This window comes from Corvus kubaryi, unplaced genomic scaffold (genome assembly GCF_017639235.1).
Source record: "Corvus kubaryi isolate FWS band 111438036 unplaced genomic scaffold, C.kubaryi_AGA036_p1.0 37394, whole genome shotgun sequence".
NCBI classification, from domain to species: Eukaryota; Metazoa; Chordata; class Aves; order Passeriformes; family Corvidae; genus Corvus; species Corvus kubaryi.
Genome location: NW_024581133.1, coordinates 9,799,291 through 9,820,457, shown reverse-complemented (window position 1 = coordinate 9,820,457; position 21,167 = coordinate 9,799,291). Strand labels below are relative to the sequence as shown.

The window sequence follows — 21,167 nt, the reverse complement described above, 5'->3', positions numbered from 1 at the left end:
AAAATGTCAGAAAAAGCTAATATCAAAAATCTATAGATCTAAAATATTAATATCAGACATGCAGGGCTGAATGTAGAATTACAGAGTGCTCACTGAGAGCGTGAACAAACTCCTCCAACCCGAATCCAGCTCGACAGGACACTGAGAGGTTTGATTCTTTTAAACTGGATATCAGACAAGTTATTTTAAAAGGTCTAATTTAATTTTGTTTTCAGTATGCCTCTGCCAGAATGTCTGAGCCTGACATATGTTTTCACTGGTCTCTGAAAAATAATTCCCCACAACGAGTTTTAGACGTCTATGAAATTTCAGCCTATCTGGCACAGAAATTATGTACCACGGAGATGCCTATTTTGGACTGAAAATTCATACATGAAAAAGCAGAATGTCAGTAAGGCTCAGTGTTATATTTAACAGGTGTATTTAGCAATGAAATTAAGATTCGAATATGCTTGCAAAGGTATTTTAAAAAAAATTTTGTAACATCTCTGTAAATTCAGTCTCATTGAAATTGCTATGGAAATTCAGCTAAGAATTTCAACACCATAATGTTTATCTATTTTTAGGAGACAGTAAGTAAAGTGCTCTGAACATCAAGACAGGCTTAGGATGCATTGTTATTCTATTTTAAAATTATTTTTGCAGAGTACAGCATAGGTGTACAAATGGGTGTGGAGCATGGCTATACCTTAAATACCACATATAAACTTTTTTTTTTAAAGGCCTCTTAAAAAATTCTTTCAAAGTAAATAACTGTATACAGCTGCACAATATGATTCAACTACTTAATATAAACAGTCAACTGCAGAGTAGAAAATTATAAAATAATCCCCTTATCCTAGTTCCCTGTGTAACTGGGTGACAAAGCAGACCTCAATCATCACTGCAAGATTTCCAGCAGCACCCAAGGAAACAAGTAAAGCCTGTGATTCCAGTAAAGATCTTCTATGTTATTGCAAAGATGAAAATACCATTTCCTTTGTAATTATCCACGTAATAAAATATGTAGAAATCTACTTAATTCACTATGACACTTCTGTATTCATAAAAGCTAAAACTATGCAGAGAGACACTTTTTTAAATGTTCTGCCAGTTTAAAAAAAAAAAATTCTAGTGAAAAGTTATCTTGATTTAGCCAAGGGATAGAGACAAAGGATGTATAAGGATTTCTTTAACAGGACTTCTGTCTCAGTTTTTCTGCACTTTTACAGTGCTATATAAATTTAAACACAAAATTACAATCTCTAGTCAAAGCCAAAGATCTGCCCTTTGAAAAATTCAAAAAAGGAACGCAATTGAAACATTTGTAGTTAAATTCACTGGGTGACCTTTAGATGTTGTTCCAGATCTGAACTGAATTCTTTTATACCTGTTGCCACACCAGGCACATCACATTGTTCTGGCCAAATCATTTCCTGAGCTCTTTGCCTTGACACAGACCAGCAGCTCGCCCAGCCCCTCACAGTCCCTTCTGCTCCTGAGCTGAACACAGATTCAATTCAAGGGGGGGGGGGGGGGGGGAAGTTTCCTTAAAATTCCCTTCTTTAAAGATAATAATTGAACTTCTAGTATCTTAAAGTTTATTTAAGCCCTTACGTATTTTTCTAACACTTGCATTTTTTTCTACCTCTCGCATTTGTTTTATAAGTTTCAATATTCTCAAATCCCATTTAACTTCAAAATACATAATTTCATCCAGGGCTGTGATTGCACACTAATTTTATAAATATATGCACTACCAATAAAAGTCTCTATGTACCTCTATCTTCATATATATCATATACATGCATCTCTATTTTAATTTGCATTAGTGCATTCAAGCTTAACACATTAACACTCCCGAAGAGACAGGTTCAGACCACATGAAAACTGAAGCATTTGCACTGCTTCAAACCAACTCTTTATCAAATGATCTCAGGTACTATGGTGGCTGCCAATAAATGTTTTTTGGAATAGGAAAGTGTCATACAGATAAGGAAAAGGAAGGTGATTAATAAAATCATTGAGCAGTTTTCATCTTCAGTATTTTTTTTCCCCCAGGGAGACTTTGCTTATTTTTGTATTGTAAAAAAAGAGAGAGGGGAAAAAGAAAAACACTCAGGTCTGAACACCAAGTCAACAGCAGACTCATGGTCAAAAACTCTGTGGTTCCTAACTTCCAGCTTTGTGCTTAAATATTGAAACACAACTACAGAATAACTTCCTCTTGGAATTATTCTAGGAGCAAAGGAATCTCTACCTGTAACCAGGAAGAATATCAGACCTTCAGGGTCAAACCCCAAAATCCAATATCTTCTTGCAGACTCTCAGGGCCAATACTGAGTATTTCTGAGAGCTTGGTTTCTTGCCTGTTATTCCCAACCGGGGACCTGGGCTAAAGGCTGCCATTATTACCGATTACAATACCTACCAAAACAAAAAGAAATTCACATATGATGTTTTCTGAGAAACTGAAACTGTACAAATATGTTTTCCAAGTATAAAAAAAAAAAAAAGCTACTCACATCTTACATGTAGACTACTAAATAGTATCCCATTTATATGCAGCATGCAACTGCTTTCACTTCAAGACACAGATCAGTTTGATAACTTTCATAATGTATATCTATTAATCTTTAGGCTTAAAAATGATAATCTATTGAAAAATAAAAACTAATTTCTCTTTTACTATCAAATACACTCTTCAAAATTCAGATGTACATATAAAACTTACAGCTATGGATTTCTGCATAAAGCGCTTAGTATAAGGTTCAAATAAACAAACTAGAAATTCCTGTTAAGCCCCACAAACAAGGAACTGTTGCAAACCACAGAAGAATTTCAGGAAGAATTCCAATAGAAGAATTGTCTAAAAATTTTGTAAATATTTTTTCTAGAAAACACAAATTGCACTAGACTCATAAACAAGCATGACATCTCAACAATTCCCTGTACAGTCAGACTTAACTGGGAACTCCACTACCAAAATGCCAGCTTGCTCTTTATCCATCTCATCTCTCATACGGCATCTTATTAATTATTCATGAAAGCAGGGAAGACAGTGTTTGGATACTTATAAAAAGGGCAGCAGAGTTTGTTTACTGTGGTTTGTAAACATATATTGATAATTATTTTGCTCAGAAGCACAGCACTGAAGTGTTTTTGTCAGCACTGCTTTCCCAGTTGTCCCTCAAACAGCACAAAACTGGGATAGTTCCAACACTGCTACATTGGCCACAAATTAAAGATACTTTTTTTTTGTAGCAGAATGTACTTCTCACTTAACATTAAACCCTTAAGGTATGGAATCTGCAAACTAAAAGTTACAGTACCCGTTTCCATTGGTCTTTAGACACTGAGGAAACACAGAAGCAGCCTAAGCTTTCATGCTTACTGATACATCCTAAGACTGAAAAACTGCAAGTCTGGATACTATATCATCTCCTAAAATCCCTGACACTGCAACTATATAGTGAGAGGCTTCCAAAAAGGAAACCAGAAAGAAATGTGTTTGAATGAGAAGGGGCAGGCAAATTAAACCAAAATTGCTTGTATTTCTTATTATCAACTTCCACCTCTCCAGAAATTCTCTTTCAATTTCAGATATGAGGAAAAACAACACCACAAATCATGTAGAAAAAGACAGGAAATTCCAAATGCTTATTTGTGTCAGCTACTGACAACAGATCTCAGCTGATTCACTTCCAGCCCACACTGACTTTCAGTTTCTTTACAGATTATATTGGTTGTCTAATTCTCATTAAAAAATAACCACATTCAAAAAAATAAAAGGAGCTGTAGGGGACAAAAAAGGATATATGAAATACCCCATCCTCTATAGTGCAAAGATCCTTCTAGTTGGATGATAATTTATCAGGCCATCTTAACATGTTTGAATTCACAAACTCTACTGAATGCTAATCAGCAATTCCTAAATGCTTTAGGCAATACCATGATTACGAAACATTAGTACAGCATTCCATGTTGAGAGGGAAACTTTTAGTAGATCTAGTACACCAAAAACTGGTAATCAAAAGTGATCCGGATATTAGGAGACCAGAACTTCTTCTAAATATCAGAAGTCACGATGAGTTAAAATCTCTCGTATTTCAAAGACATCAACAAAATCAAATCAAAGCTACACAGCACATGAAACCCCTTCAAGTTGCCGGAATGAACTGTAGAATTTTGTTGTCTGGTTTAGGGGAGGGAAGGAGAGAATGTGGGAGAACACAAAGCAGCCAAAGCTCTTTTCTGCCCTAGTTGTAGCGCAGATGAAAAAGCCATCAACTGCCGAGGATTTGCATGGCAATAAAAAAGCAAAACAAAAGACACAAAAAACCCCCTAAACAAACAACAAAACCAAACCCAAAAATCATACGTGCTAAGGCCAGTAAAAAAATGAGATTTTACAGTCCACTCTTTTAAAATGAATGCTTCCTGTAGATATTTAAACAAAACTAATTTAAATGAAGTACACGTAACATTAGCACCTTTGCCAGTAAGAGATTCCCAGTATCACAATCCCTTCACCTTCCCAGGACTTTTCTAGTGCATTTAAATAGCATCAAGGGGCAGAGAGGAAGCATTTTTTTTTTTCCTGGGGCTAAATTCAAAGAAGGCTTTTAGAGGACATTGTGTCCTGTGATTAACTTCTCTTACATACATACTTGTCACTTCTTGTAAGAAATCCAGACAGGGTCGGCTACTTCCAGAAATACTTATTGAAACAGCCAGTGGGGTCTGTCCTTCATAGTTCCTTGTGTTAGTGTCTGCTCCGTAATTATACAACATTTGTGCACAAAGCACATCATCTCTAAGAGCAGACAAGTGTAAGGGTGTCTGTCCATCTTCCAAGCGCCCCAAGTTTGTATCGGCCCCTCTCTGGAGGAACATTCGGCAGTACGAGTGATTGCTTTTGATCACAGCGTATCGTAACAGGAAACCATTCTGAATGTCGATGTTGGCATTGTGGTCCAGGAGGATTTTCACACAGCTTGACCTCTCCCGGATAATGGCCAGCTGGAGTGGTGTAGTACCTTTATCACTGAGCGGATCAACCTCAGCCTTGAACTCCAGGAGGAGCCTGACAAACGAATCTCTGCCGTAGTGAGCGGCGACGTGCAGGGGAGTCCAGCCATCATTGCTCTTGGCATTAATAATGTCACTTCTGTAGTCAGATTCCAACATCAGGCGTGCAATCCTCGCCCGGCCATGCATGGCTGCGTAATGCAGAGCAGTGAAGCCTCCAATTAAGTCCTTAACTGTGGGATCAGCTGAAGTTAAAATAAAATTTAAAAATAATTAGAAGGCGTTATGGTAATCCGGTGCTGAAAAAAAGGTAAAAAAAATTTAAAAAAAAACCAAACAAAAAAAACCCCCAAAAACCCCCGAACAGTAATTGCTAGTCTTTCCAGGCATAGCACGACAGGATTCTTTCTACTTCAAACTAATTCTTGCTTTCATGAACATGCTATTTTTAAGACAAAGTTAAAATTGTACTTAAGAATGAATACAAAGAAAAAATTTTCTTTCACATACATATGTTTCCATTTGACAAATACTTTTCCACATCTTCCTAGCACTCTTAGGAATTAATTACTAATTACTCAAATCTCTCTGTCCATCCAGTTTTCCTCCAGCTCTACAATATTACATTTCTTTCTCAATGTTCAACTTTTTATTTTCCCTTGTGTCGCTTCTTGGTCTTAAAAAGAAGCATGTGTAGAAACATCTGCTGTCCCAAATTGCGGATGTTTTGTGGTCTGGCAGCATTGTATTGTTTTTAGGGTGTAATGCTGTATTAGGTAAAATGTTTCTCTGTGGTCTGCAGGATTTCCAAAGCATGTAGGATGTATGTTATTTTAGATTATTTTGATAAAGTCTCTTTTCATAGATGATGAATCTGTTTAGAATCTGTTCTGAATTTATAGTTTCACAAAAATTTAAGAATGTAAAAACCCACTTCTGAAAGGACTCAGATAAACTGTTAGTACAGAGCACAGGTAACTACAGATTTATTTCCCCTTCACACAGCATGAACACTCAGACTGGTTAATTAATTTAAAAATTAAAATAATCCAATCAATTTACCTAATTTCCTCAGGACACCCAAACTTGTATAGCAAGTGACTAATTACCCAAGGCAAGGTGCCATTTCTCAGCTAGAGTTTCTCCTTTCACCATCCACAGGTGCTGCTGTTGGACACTAAAAGGTACAAACTACAGAGTGGAAGTTTGAACACTTTCCCAACCTAAGATAGATATCATCTGCACAAGATACCAAAGACCTGCTATAAGTTAAGTTCAACATACAATATTAATTGCAGGCTACCCTAGTCTGAACACACCTGAACACACAAAGGTGCTAACACAAAACAGGAATAAGCTTCCCAACCCACTTTGATAATACCCAGATAACACCAAGACAGACATCATACCAAAATGAAAAGACTAGAAAGAAGGAGTAGAGAATGCAGCTGCAAAGATGATCCAGCAACTTTAAGGATATTTTTAAATGTAAAGAGAAGATGGAGAGAAAGAAAAAAACTAACAAAAAAAATCCAGCACACAAATGAATGCAGCCTGACTACACAGAGAAATAAGATGGGAGAACTGCCTCTAGTGCACAGAATAGGAATAAACATAGAAATAAGGGGTAGATTAAGGTAAGTTTAGTTCCTTGCTAGGGACATCTTTCCTTGTCTTCGGTGACAAGCAGAAGTTTCAGTGCTCTGTAAAGTCACACTAACCTGAGGTAAAGGAATGGCATACCTACAGCTCAGCAGGAAAATGCAGCCAGTGACTGAATGTGTGGTTCCTAACCTGCACTGTGATCATGTCCAAAATACAGCAAAGAATCAGCACAACTCACACAAAGATAATATTTCAAAGTGATGCTGCTTCCAAGGTCTCTTTCTTCACATTGCTCAGACTATTCTACATTGATTTCTGAGTGGTGATAAATAAAGTGGGTAGCACAGGCATGAGAATTGAGATACAGAGGGATGATACATTCTGAGGGGCAGAACTGGGGAGGAAGATGGACATAATGGAAGGGAGACAGCAGCAGTCAGAGCTGTTTTCCACCAAAAAAAGATTTTTAAAAGAAATAATGTCTGAGTTGTACCTTCTCTCTCCCACACTGCATTAGGCATGCAAGGCATAATTTCTATCCCCAGATGAGGTGCAGGTCACTGCCATAAGCCTTAATCAATGCCATTTCTAAATTCAAACAGACATGCTCAACTTTTACATGTGCACCTATATGCACTTTTATACTGGCTGTTGTAATCCAAACCCAACAATTTCCTTGTAACATAAGGATGCATTTTACCTATAGTTTTAAGTACCTTTACACACCTTCCTTACCCCCAAAATTTCATTGCTTTTGACCATTAAAGAGAACCCAAAAATTACTAAGTCATGTAAGAGAAGTGTCTTAAGAAGGATAGGAAAAAAAGCCACACAGTTGGGAAACCAAGCAACACAAACAACCAACCTTTCCACAACAAACCCGCTAGAAAAACCTTGTGAAAATATACTGTAATTCCCATTAAGATTATGGACTTCTAGTGAGCCAACAGCCTGCCTCTGGATTAGGGAAACAATTTTAACAGGATCGAAACGTCTGTTGCTATTCCATCAATATCCTGCTGCCACCTCCTGGAAAATGTCCGAACTTCACAAGGGCTTTCAGCAGAGGCTGGACCTGCATGAAGTTGCCTACAAATTCCATCCCTGTCTTAGTAAAAGTAACACCCCGAAGTTGATGGTGCCTGAAGAACTCGTGCTGCTCTGGGGGTTTTGTCTGGTTTTTCTAAAATTTTTAGTATTGGTATCATGTTGTAAAGTAACTCTCTTCCCCTGGAACATGAGCAAGGTAAAAATTAACTGGGAATGACTCTCAGATCACCTTTTAGAATCTGCAGAGGGGGTAAAAACTACCTGGTAGCTTTGGCTAGAAAGGGATTAAGCCAGCACTTGCCAGCAGTTCTTTATCTCATCTCCATCCTGATTGTCAAACAATTCTTTCATTCCAAGCTTCCCATTAATATGGGGAGAGCAAAATCTAGAAACACGAACAACTGCATTTAGTCATTTCTAATGTTCTTAAATACAGTGGCAGAAACCTCAAACAGCTTATCAAGGGTATAAATTATTGCCATCAAGCTCACTTGAGATGGAAAATTTGTAGCATTGGATGATACTCAGATTATTTTATTTCATGTGAAAGTTGGGCACCTAAGATAGTAATTTAAACTCTACTGTTAATAAAACTCTTTTCTAATACTGTAATCTAGAGGATACATAGATTCATAAATAAAAGACTCATATTTTAGAGTTTACATTTACAGATCAGTGGAACAGTTTTCCTTTTTCCTTGACACCTTCCTTAGGTCACTCTATCACAGGAATATGGGAAGCCAAGAAAGCAATGGTTCAGCAATGCTTCTGGCTTCATAGAGTACTTCTATACTTCAAGCTTATTTCCCCCAGCTAGGGCTTAATTCTGACCACAAGTTTTAGAAACATGGCTACATGTAGCTCCTGTTTTGAATTTCCTAAGATAACATTGATACAGAAGATGTCCAGGAAAGCATTACTGTTCAGAGACAGAAACACTTTAGGAGCTTAGTGGGGGTGAGCATTTTGCATTCTCTAGATCCTCCCAGATTCTGCTTGACCTTACTAAAATTTAGATACAGCTGCTTGGCTACTTTCTTTTACTATTTCATTTCTAGGAGCTTTAGTGAATTATTTCTTCATTTTAATATGAGTAACCAGAAACTGCTCAGTTAATACCAAGAAGGTATCACCAAGGTACAGCTAACTACACACTTTCAAGACTTTAGTTTGTCGCAACATTAATAGTGGTGGTTGTGAATTAATAAAACATATTTCTTGCCCAGTGTGGATTGTCTGCCTCTATCTGTCATATTAAAAAATTTAAAAGTACACTAGAGGGAAAAAAGGCTTGTTACACAAAAATCCAAGATTACTAAAAACTACACTCCCTGTTTTGGTGTTGCTTTGTGACTCCAGATCGTTTCTATGGATGGGAAGAGCTGGCTTCATAGACTCTTCACTTTAACAAAATGAGATGAATATACTAAGAAAGTTAAATTCACTATTTCTCATTAAAACTAAGTTTCTCCATGGTTATGATGAACTTTCTGCATTTTACCAGCTGCTAAATAATATTTGTTATCTGACTTATCCCCTCGGTATCTAGTTGGTATTTCTGCTGGCTTCATCCTTTAGTCTGGGCTGGTTTTTCTGCATTTTCCCCATCTATCTGTGTCTCCTTCCTCAGCAGATAATAAAAAGCTTCCTGCTGTTCCACCACCTCCACTCAAATCAGCCAATCTGCATGCACAACACTGTCCTCTGGCTCTTTTCTTCGCTGGTGAGCAATGATGGAAGAGAAAAAGCAAAAGCAGGAGGCGGACAGGTCATGACTCCCATAAGAATCTACTTTTTATTTCCAGGTCAGTGACCAGATTCCTTCTCAGCCTTTATTAGCCCAACTCAACCTCCATCCCACCAGCAGGCTATGCTGGGAGCCTTCCAGCATCTCAGATCTGAGGCACAGCACTCTACCCTCAGCAACAGCCCACTGTGGTTTTCCCAGTCCTATTTTCCCTATGAAAGTACTCCCAGCTCTGCTAAGCTCCATCATCCCTTGGAACGGCCACAGCCACAAACACCACCAGTCACCCCTTCATTCCCATCTCAGTTCCCTCTTTCCTCCAGAACTCCACACACTCCCTCTCACTTTATTACCAATATATAGTTCAATACTCTCTATTTTACCATAAGATTCACACCAGAAAAGGAATTTTTCCTTCACCCCAGTATCGGGTTTTTTTGTTCCACAGGGATTAAGCACCAGCAGCAAAACAATCCACTCCAGAGAGAGAAAAGTAAAGAGCATGTGAGGAAAGGTAGACAAAAACCTCTCCCTAATGAGGGTGGCATGATTAACTCAGCTTGTAAGATTCAACTCACTCGCTGCTTAATAACTCATTTGTGGCATTATTATGTGATAAATACTCATTATTTTTATGCCTCTGTTTTGAGGGAAAACAAGGCAAGGCACAAGGCAGTGCCAATTTTCAGGAACGAGGCTCAGCTGCAGGAAAGCTGCTGTGGATGACTAACCCTCACACTATTTGTTATTCAACTTTCTCATCCCGGTGATTCAACTCCAAGCTGTCTCAGGACAAAGGTGTTTCATTACAGGCAGCTTTCATGAGGCATCACATTCAGCTGGTATTTTGTATAGGAAAGAGTAACAACAAAAATAAAAACAAACCACTGCATCAGCAGCTGTGTAATATGAAAACCTATAAATTGAAAATACATAGGAATACAGAAGGGATTGGGGTTTTTTGTCATCTTTAAATTTACAGATAAAAAGTTAAAAGCAATGTATGTGACTGAAAGCCTTAAACTTTTGATTTATCAAACGGAAGGTTTGCGCTTATCCGCAAATGCTACATTTAAAAAGTTGAACTTAAAGTTATGTATTAGTGCAATTTAGTAGCTTTTTTCCCCTCTTCCAATAAGGACATGGGGGTTGACCCTTTTATGTAGTTACAGTCTGTAGTAGGTATATCCACAGAGTCCAGTTGCTCAGGTTGTATTTCACCACTGCTCTTAAGGAACAAATCACTGATTGTGCCACTACCACAGCCTGCTAATGCCACTCCACTTTCAGGATGATCCATACAGCTGACAAACACTGTGACAGACGCAAGTGGCCAACATGGCCTCAGATACACAAAACATCAGAAAGATCATTTCAGCTTGCTTGGGACTGAAAACATGTTAATTCATAATTCATTTGGTAAGAACAGTCCTAGGATGGAGGATGCCATTCTTTAAGAGCACTGATCAGAACATGGAGAACATCTACTGATTTCCTCTCCAGTACCACATTAAAAGATTAGGACTATCCCTTTCTAAAACTTCAGGTGGCCTTGGAAGATGATAAAGCAATGAGAAATTCTGACTGTACCACCTGAGGGATAATAATCATCACCCACATGAGTATCACTTAAATCAACAAAACTCAATCAGTTCTTGAAATAAAGCTTCATCATGGCTGGATGCAGGAGAGCTGTAAACTCATCTGGATTAGCTGACACTAAAGTCCTTGCACAAAGAGGACTGTTTTCATAAAGTTTAGCAGATTCTGTTAAACCTATATTAAACTTAGTCTTTAATGCATCTGGTTAACTCGTGTTAGAATTCTGAAACAAACTTCCCTAGGATTTCAATTCAAGGACCTGCCTTCCTCTAATAATACCCCCTAACAGAGAAGAAAAGCCTGTAGTGAGTGCTCTGAGTGCATTTTATTTTATAATGGGTCCTTCTGCCCTATTTTCATAATGGTTATTCATTCCTTGAACAATTCCTAGGCAATGCTGGGGGGAAAGAAGTTATTAAGATATAAAGCTAATCTATGATGTCATTCACAGAGTATGCATCAGAAATAAACAGAGATTAAGAACAAAAGAATAACAAATAACTACAAAAGATAACCAGAAGTATGAGTATGATATCTCATCAGTGCTGGAAAGCCCTGCAGTGGAAATTGGGATAGAAAGGTGTCAGACGAGCATCAAGATTTTTCTCTGTGGGCAACTCACCTCCATGCTCCAGAAAAACACGGACACATCTCTCCTTGCCTCTTGCTGCAGAGAAATGAAGCAAGGTCCAGCCATTGGCATCCCGACCATTTGGAGAATATCCCTGCTCCAGCATCTTGCGCACGGTGTGAACATCGCCAGCAGCCACGGCAGCCTGGATCTGCAACTCTTCCTGTAGCTCAGGGTTCCTCCGGCAGTGGTGGTGTAACATCCTAGCTGAGTCTGGCCTTTACAGGAGCCTCATGAGCTCACACGAGTCACCTTCAATCAGTGTGAAGCAGGAATAAATTAGGATTGGGATCAGAAATGGGGTATCTAGGAAAAAAGGTCGGCATTAATGAAATGCGATGCTAAGATTTCTCTCTATATGCTGAGAAAAGTGATGTTACACAGAGAATAAGCCCCAAATGATCTCATTATTATTAGCAAAATCATAGTACATGGCTGACATCACTGAACTGTAAAAGAAAAGGACACTTGCACATGATAAACAGTAAACGTTTTCCTCAGAAATGACAGCATCAAACAGCAGTTCACCATTAAAGCAACTGAGCAATAAACAAAATGAAAAATCTCTGGAACCCACCACTTACTTCAAAATTACACTGTGGTTAATACCACTAACTCTGGAGATAGCGGTTAAATGGATTATCCAAACTATGGAATGGGTGATCCAAACTGTTGCAGGAAGCAGCACTGCACTGCTACAGTAACTGAACTATGATACTCTTTATTTTTCTAGAAATGTACCCCTTCTAAGCTTCAGTGAAGATATCTTACCAATACGATCCTGAGACCTACTGCACGTATTAGTAACACTCATGTTCAAACTGAAAACTTTAGTTATCTTTTTTCCTTTTTTACCCTTTTTTTTTTTAATTAGAGTCTACTGTTTGTATTCTGGCTTGAGCACTTCCTAGTTAGTACATAAAGGCTGCAAACAACTTCCACACTCCAAAAATCAAGTACAAGGATAACAATATATGAGACCTGAAAATACATTTAAATGCAGTTACTATAGTACTGTCAAACACCATGAGAACATGTATCAGAATAATTCAATTTAGAATTGTCTTGACAGAGTATATGAAAGCTGGGCCAAAATGGTATCTAAAATAGCCACTGTAAAAGAGTCTAGAAACAGGCAGACACTGGGAAACAAGGAAATACTATATTCTCCATGCTCTGTTTGAAAAGTACCATCTGCAATTCTACTTGGGGACAAGAAAATAAACAGGTATTTAGGGATTCTTCCCCAATACACATTCATGTGCATTGTGTATTATATTCTATAGTCCTAAAATGGAAAGGAGTACCAGAAAAAAGAATAAAAGCTTAGGGCATGCTGAGCAATAGGGGCCTCAGAAAATATTCAAACATGTTGCAATGAATATTAACAGACCTAGAAGATTACAAAGAGGAATGTATTTAAACACCTCCAAAGTTAATCAAGATTAAAGTACAAAGAAAAGTTTTAAAGATGAAAATTAATTTCAAGCAAAACTTAAAATTTACAGTAATTTTTTTGTTTATTAGGATGTTAACCCACATCACCACCTAAACCTTCTTTTAGGTATCATAAGGATTTCCAGGTCCTCGTGATCTGCAGGTCATTCAAAAGACATTGCAATCAACTCCCCATATCCCACTGGACACTTGTTTTCCTGCAATCCAGATATACCCACAGACAAGAGACAAGTGAAAGCATCAATCACTGCCAACTTTGCAGACAAAGGCACAGCGTGTATTTGCTCTTCTACAACCTCATCATGCCCATGGTAAAGAAGTTACTTATCTGCTTTTTGGAGAGATATAAACTCATAATTAACAGGTGCTCCAGTGACCCTACTTACCCTGCAAATATGGAAACCACACACAGCAAATGCCTGTCTTTGACATTTATAAATGCTTCAGCTTACCATGTACGCCAACAATCACTACTTCAGCATAGGGTTATTAAAGAAGACTTTTTAGCTCCATATGTTATACATGGCTTAGAAACTGGCTTTGTTTAGTTTTATAGTGTGAACTTCATTATCTGAGACTGGGAGGAAAGGGGATTTACAAAGCAGCAACTGCTAACTCAATAGGTCAGCTTTTCCAGTATATTCCAAAAATCAAACTTGGTTAATCTGATGACAATGGAAGTATTTCTATTGACTCTAATAAGCTTTTGCTAAGCCCTTTTCTAAACTTCAATTAGCACTTCAGAACATGCTCACCTATAAGACAGTGAGCTTGACTTCATTCTGCATCACACCACTAACAGCACGGTTAATAAAATTCCAGCTGCAAGAGTCAGATCTTCCTTTGGATTTGCAGGTGAAAACTGACTGTAGAATCTAACCGATGATGAATTGTGCAAAACCCTTAAAAAACAGTAATTCAGACTGTGTCCCTTTAGCCCTTGTTTCTGAATACCTACAAAAACAAGATACAAAAACTTTTTTTCTGAAACTGAGAATACCTGATCAAAACTTACTGTAAACAAACTTTATGATGCCATTTTTACAGTCCTTTATTATAAAGGACAACTACTTGCAAACTCTCATGTGGTCCTGAAAATTAAGGTCAGACTAGTTGCTCAAAATGCTACAGAATGAGAAGGGATGACTAAAGAGATGAAGTGAAATGGGATTTCTCATTTGAGGGGCCAGCAGTATTTCCCCTGCAAGTCTCTGTGAAGACAGTTGGTTAAGGAAAAGCAGAGCTCTCTCTCTCACACTTCTCAGCTGGTGGGTATATTTGTAATGCAGCATTATAAAAAATTGGCATTGGCTCCATATGTTGCATGTGACTAGCAGAGCTTATTCAAATTAGCTGGTACTAAAGTACATAAGTACTAAAACATACAAAGCAGAAGACAAAGTCAGGCAGCTCCTTTTATCACTTGCACAGTTTCTGTAAATATCCACTCTTCCATCTCACCCCTATGGCAAGCAATGAAATTCAAATGACAAGAATGTTCAACCATAACATTAAAGGTTTCAGGATAGTTCTAGGTACACACCAGCTTTGAAAACATTTTCACTTCTGCTCCATAGATCATTTAAAACTCCTTTTTGCAAAGCCCCATTAAGACATCAATCTTTGGAGAAGAGAAGGAGGACTACCGGAAGTAGCCCTTTGGCATTTAATATTTAATGTTTTGCAACTGTAATCAATCTCATTCAGAACTCAGCATGCATTTGGGTTGTTACATATTGGCTTTCTGCATGCACGTTAAAAAATGAAAGGAAGCACAAGGGGGAAAAATATACCTATATATTCTTGGTTAGAATGATTTTATAGTGCCATGAAAATGGAGGACAACAACAGTTACTTAATTGATTTTGCAAGTACAACAGGATAAACTCAATGTGGTCCTGAATTACCTTATAAGAGGTTGTTACTCTTTGATGAATGTCCCACTCTTCATTGTCTTCACTGTTCATAATCTTCTGTGCCCATGTGTGTCAAACAACCTGCTACCCCTTAAAAAAAAAGGTATTTCTTGTTAGTTGCAAAGAATAAAAGTGAGAGGTTTACTTACTCTTACTTTGTGTGAGAATGCTACATTTCAATGCAGCTATGTCAGAAAAGACCCAAAGTGTGTTTTCTATCATTATCAAAGAGTCCTCCAGAGGCTGGGGTGGGGAGAGTTCGCTTCTGCCATATGAGGAAAAGGCTACAGAAAATATTTTATGGAAGACAAGAGAAATGAGAGGCATGCTTCCTCTCTGGAGTAATCCTTGAAGAAATTGTCTACATCCTTCTCTAATAAGTACATGTATCTGCTCCTGTATGGAACAAGAATGGATGCAAAGGTTACAGTAGGTATTTCTGCCTCACTGCTCAACATCTCCCTGTGGGAGCCAGATGCCAGGAAACACATTCAGGATCCATTTAGTTCTTCCCAAACTACTTTTGTGGGTTTTATATTTGTTTGTGGGGTTTTTTTCTAGTTGTTTTTGTATAGGGTTTTGATTTTTTTTTTTTTAATCTCTATCCCCTCTCTGCTTCTATAAGTAAAGAATAAAACCTGACCCCATAGAACACTGAGCTGTGTCTTTCAGCTGGATTTGGAGAGCCACCAGCCTGTCTCCTCTCCCTCATGCAACAGCTCAAGCTGACACATGCTGCGTTTCATGAACAGGTAAAGCCACCTCCACAGTTCAAGAAAACCACCACCTCAAAAATCTTCATCCTTTTCTTCATATAGAAAAACTACTCTCTAAGAATCAAGGCTTACCAAACACCAGTTACAACCCCTGTGCAGATTCCTACTGCAGACTAACCCTCCTTATCCTCCCTGTCACCTGCAGTTAACAGGATCAGTCCCAGACCATTTCTCCTGTACTCATCCCTAATTCGTCGTACACCTCTATCTGACCTTTCATTTCCTCTGGCTGCAAACTTTTAGTGAAAGGCCCCCTTATCTCATCTGAGCACTGCAATAATATAATAAACAATAAAACCATTAAATACTTAATTGTACAGCTGATCACACAAACCCAACTGTGACTTGTTTCTTCCGCAAATGAGTTGCACCAGAACAGTTCCATGAACTGTGCAGCTCTTAGCTTAAGTTGAAGTTTCTGCCACTTAATGTAACATAAAATCATGCTTCTGCAATGATAGCTCAAAGAGGAGGATGAAAAAAGCCCTTTTCATCCCTCTTATGCACATTTTCCAAGAGCTTTGCTTCCCAAGATAAAGCATACAAGGTCTTCAGATATGCTTACAGCCCTGCACAAAACTGCACTGCCATGACCTAATTTGATCACATTTCTAGCCTTGTTTTTTTGCATAGATGATCAGTCGTTCACCTTTTTTTTTTAAATTTTTGCATGATTTTCACTTTAAAACCCACACATTTTTTATTAGCTGATGCAAATTAGAATTGCACTGACTTCACAGACTACAGACAAGGTAACAGATTGCTCCACTAAAAAAGTAACAAGCTTTTTCCCCCCAAAGGAAAATTAGCTGCATATGGCAAGAGTAAGATCTGCAACTTTAATAAAAATAAGTCATATTTAGTGAAAGAAAAGCTCCCTCACTCAATGACTTAACTAAGTTTGATTAAAACACTAATAATTATAGTAGAAGCAGCAGTAATAAAAATAATAAGACAAACATCCTCATTATCTATTGATAATGTCTCATGTTCTCAAAGAGATCTTAGACTTTTCCACATCAATGTGTCACTTCTTGAAAGTCACTGCAAACATCATGTGGAAAATTAATTCCAACATATGTATATACTTACTTAAAGAAAGTTAAAGGTTGGTACAAAAAGCAAGACCTCAACTCTCAGTATTTTTCTAATTTGCATAGCCTGACAGATAGACCTGGTTCCTAAACTCTGAGATTATATATCCAAGAGCAGCATAAAGACCATAATTTACTGATGCCAGCCTAACTCTGTACAACAAGGAAAGTGCACCATTACACACAACATTTAGTATCTGGCATAGACCTAATCAGTGTAGATCCGAGCTGCCAGTAGTTGAAATATTCCGAGACATTTAAACCAAATAAACAACAGAAAAAAAGGAAAACCCCGTGAAAAAAGAATAATCACATCAGCCTTCATTAGTCTCACAACTCACTTCTCCTACCCCTTTCAAAACTTGAACAAACTAAATGTGTTCTCACTCAAATGGCATTTTAAAAATGGTCAATGTATTTTTGACAAACTAAACACAACCATCATCTTCAGCTGTCACTCAAGTTCCTATTCCAGGAGCTCTTCAGACAAGAGAGTAGGGCAAACAATTGTGTTGTCATTTGCATTCTCACATCATAATCGTGAAGTTTGCAAGTAACATGTGAAATATCAAAATTGCACAGAGCCTTATAATCCTGAACATATTTTCTGCTGAATGCTCCATGCTACAGCCCAGACAGACATCAAGTGACGTATCCCTGTGGCTAAGATGAAAATCACCAAGCAACATATGCGAGTTGCTGGGTCTGAAAGCAATGAGTTAACAGTGCACAAATCCAGAGCATCACAGAGGAACTGCTGCTTCAAAGAAAACAAGCCTTCACTCCTCACAAGCTGTCATTAAAAGTTACACATTTCTTGTAAGAGCTCCAGTAAGGCCAGCTTGTAGCTCGGACATACTAAATTTAAAATAACCAAAAGAGGTAACCTACAAGTGCCCCACCAATTTCAGGTGTTCACAGAGCTAGAGATGGTGTTGTTACACACTAATAAGCAGCTGTCGTCTTGCTACATTCTGCAGGTGGGTGAAACTGAAGCACAGAGGTGTCATTTTACTACAATTACCCATCTCACAGAGAGGTTGTGAGGTCTGACTTTGGGCCTGATGGAGAATCAGAGAAATCACCCAGCTCAAGCAACTTCAGGTCTGCAAACCTGAGGGAAACTTCACCTTCACAAAGCAAATCAACTATTAGCCATCCTCAGTGCCCTCGCCCAAACATTGACAACCCTAAGCACAAGCAGAGCCCCATGAATAAAATCCTGCAATTCCTTCCAAATGCAGGACCTCAATGCTGATGCTAAAACAAGGCCTTACAGCTTTTTAGAGTAGAGAATGCTGCATCAGGTTCACACAGCCAGAACCTCCTCCCTCAAGATGTGCACTGACAAACTGTAGGGAGCTTGTGCTCTGCAGCATCGTTGGAGATCCTCATGTACCAAGCAAAAAATACCAATTCTCCTCCAATTTACAGCAGTGCTGCTACTAAGTTTTAAACAGCAAAAGTCAGATGGAAGCTTAGCCTTAAAAGTAATTAATTTGTAGCAAGTGCTAATTGCTAAGATTTATGTATTTTCACATGACTTACTATCATTAGAGAGCCCAAACACCAACACTGCATGGAATGACAGAAGCAGGAGCCAATGGCGAGCTCAAACCACATTAAAGCAGTCACTTCAGCACTAATTTTCACAGCACAACTGATGAACAAACTGAGTGCTGCTTACAGAATTTGTGTCATTCAACAATCTCTAGAAGCATATTTGATATTTCTATTTAATACAGTCTAAAAAAATCCAAGTGGACAAAATTTGTTGGATGTCTTTACTGGACAAAGCAAGATTTTCACTGTGATAATATCACTCTGTAAGCACTGCTGGAACGAAACAAAACCATCCCTCAGACAGCGCATTTCCTTTAAGGGTTTAGAATTCACAATAAGGAAAAACAAACCCAAAATGAGTATATAGCCTGAAGACTAAAGCTTTCTCTAAAGGGCTGCTATACTTGCAACATGCTGCATTTCTTCCAGGGATCAAGAGCAGGACTTCAGCATATCAGTAATCTCTGTGCCTTGTTTCAACCATGTGCAAATTTCTGCCAGAAGTTAATTCCCTGATTCCTATGAACTCAATTCCAGTCTCTGCACCCGAATCAAACTTTGCTGCACTGGCATTTCACACTAGGAAGGAACTTCACAAATCAAATGAAAACTTACATCTCCTGTTGTGAATAAATCCCAAAGATCTCATGAATTGTCGGCACCAAGAGGGGTCCTGTTGGAGCAGCTACAGCCCTGACGTGAGAGGCACTGGGTGGGTTGGGAAAAGGGAGTTATAATAAACTAAATTCAGATGAAACAGCTGTGCCATAACTGCACTGGTAAGTTTGTACTGATGCACATCTGCCTCACCTATTAGCAAGAAAATCCCTCCTGGAATCATACTGGGCATGTCTACATGTTCTGCTATTACTTGTGGGTTATCAAAATAACATGGAAAATTTCTTCCCTGCATTTCCAAAGCGTATCTCAGAATTTGTTGTACTTGTGTTACGGAAGGATTTTCTATTTAATCTTCAACACACAGTAACTACTTTTTGTCTTAATCTAAAGACATCTGTATTGGAAAAATGATCCAGCCTTGACCAAGGCTGTTGGCAACAAGTACTGCTCTTTCTCCTGCAGGCTAATGCTCAAAAACAACTGATTGCCAACAATGAACAACGTTTTGGTACAGTCAGTGACATCTCTGAAAACACGACATGGACCAGAGGGACCTCTATGGAGGGCATCTTTCCCAAAAAAACCAAACTCACCTACATTTGAAACAGATTAAAATGGCTTCAAGACAGACTCTGCGTTAAAAGAATGCGCAGAAACTCCATCATTTGGAGCACGCTAACAGTAGGATGCAGAAAAAGACTGACTGACATCATTCACCCCCCCACTCTCTCTCCTAGGATCCATCTCTTCATCTCACCACGTAAAACACACAATTCTCCCTACGAACAGCTCTCCCCCTGAAACAGAATCTCCCTCCTACCAGCAGGATTGGCTTTGATGACTTCTTTCATTTTTCCCCTTAAGCATCCAACAGCATCATCTTCTTCTATAATTTCAGTCCAAAAATTAAGTACTTATAAACAGACAATATCCAATTATTTTCAATTTTTGCAGCTCCGTTACAACACATACACAAAAAAAGTGACCCACACAGGAGTGAAGTATGACTAAACAAACATAATGCAATAACCATGACCTAGCCCAATAAAGATTTTAGAATCAAAACAGAAACAGAAGCAGTGTTGAACCCATAAATTTATGGGAAGACTTTAAGAAAAGATCCTTTTAACGACCTAGAGCAAAGTAATTTTAAGTGACATTCCATCCTGAGATGGAGACACAAAAACCCCATTAAGTAGCAATTCATGATCAAAATAACATTCACAGAATAATTTTAGAAAATTATAAAGTGTTACAAGTGTAATTCAAATAGGCTTCAGAGCTTTCCAACTTTAAAAGGTCAACAGCAAGCAGGTTTTAAGAGAACAAAGAAATCTAATGCTACCTATTTAAATCCATAAAAACACAAGAGGCCCCAATCCCAGCCAAAACCATGTGTCTAGGATGACTCTGAGAATCTAAATGAATCATCACCTTTCTGGGGGTTTTTTGAGTGCTGTTTTCTCTCCTCTGTGTTAATTTGTTCTTTGGAGTCACTATTTTTAATTCTCCTTTAAGGCAGTTTAAACCTAAAAAAAAAAAAAAAAAAAGTAGAACTGAGCCACACAATGACATAAAAGAAAGAAATGAAGAACAAAATTGGTTAATACAAAAGCAATAGCTAGGCAAAATAGGAAGAGCCTACACAAAAAGGAAGGAAAGGGGTTATTCATCAAAATCGGGATCTCTCCTGGAAAAGGAGGACACTCTCTCGGGATATTGAGGAGTTGAAGGGATAATAACGGCAGGACGCTGCCCTGTCAAGGCAGCTCCTCCAGGGAATGGAAGTAAAGATAAGTGCTAAAGAATGGGACAGGAAGTAACCCAGAAAGCTGAGCTGCTGGGAAACCAAACCTCTCCCTCGCAGGAGTTCACGCTCCAGGAGCCTTCAGCCGCGCACACACACACACACACACACAAAAAAAAGCCGGCCAAGCCCCGGCACACAGCTCCAAGGCCCGGCGGCCGCCAAGGCACCCGGGGCGCCGCCGGGGGCTGGGAACGGGGACCCCCCTCCGCGGGCAGCCCCGGGGGCGGCCCGGAGCCCGCCGCGGGAGGGGGCAGGGGCGGCGGGGGGCTGCGCACCCCTTCCCA

General features: G+C 38.7%; 1 protein-coding gene across 3 annotated transcripts in view; it reads right to left on the bottom strand.

The window, feature by feature from the left end:
* Positions 1–20,988, bottom strand: part of ASB7 (ankyrin repeat and SOCS box containing 7) — a 29,438-nt gene extending 8,450 nt beyond the window's left edge. The window contains exons 1-5 of one of the 3 annotated variants that reach the window (XR_006017909.1): positions 20,508–20,988; positions 15,011–15,109; positions 11,637–11,897; positions 4,650–5,255; positions 2,240–2,406 (exon numbers count right to left, since the gene is read on the bottom strand). Coding sequence is in view for 2 of the 3 variants with exons in the window: in XM_042039371.1 (XP_041895305.1) it covers positions 4,650–5,255; positions 11,637–11,847 (817 nt within the window). In the remaining variant the exon portion in view is untranslated. Of the gene's footprint in view, positions 1–2,239; positions 2,407–4,649; positions 5,256–11,636; positions 11,952–15,010; positions 15,110–20,507 lie in introns of all 3 variants that reach the window. The other 2 variants (XM_042039371.1, XM_042039370.1) reach the window with 2 other exon arrangements.
* Between the last annotated feature and the right edge of the window lie 179 nt (positions 20,989–21,167).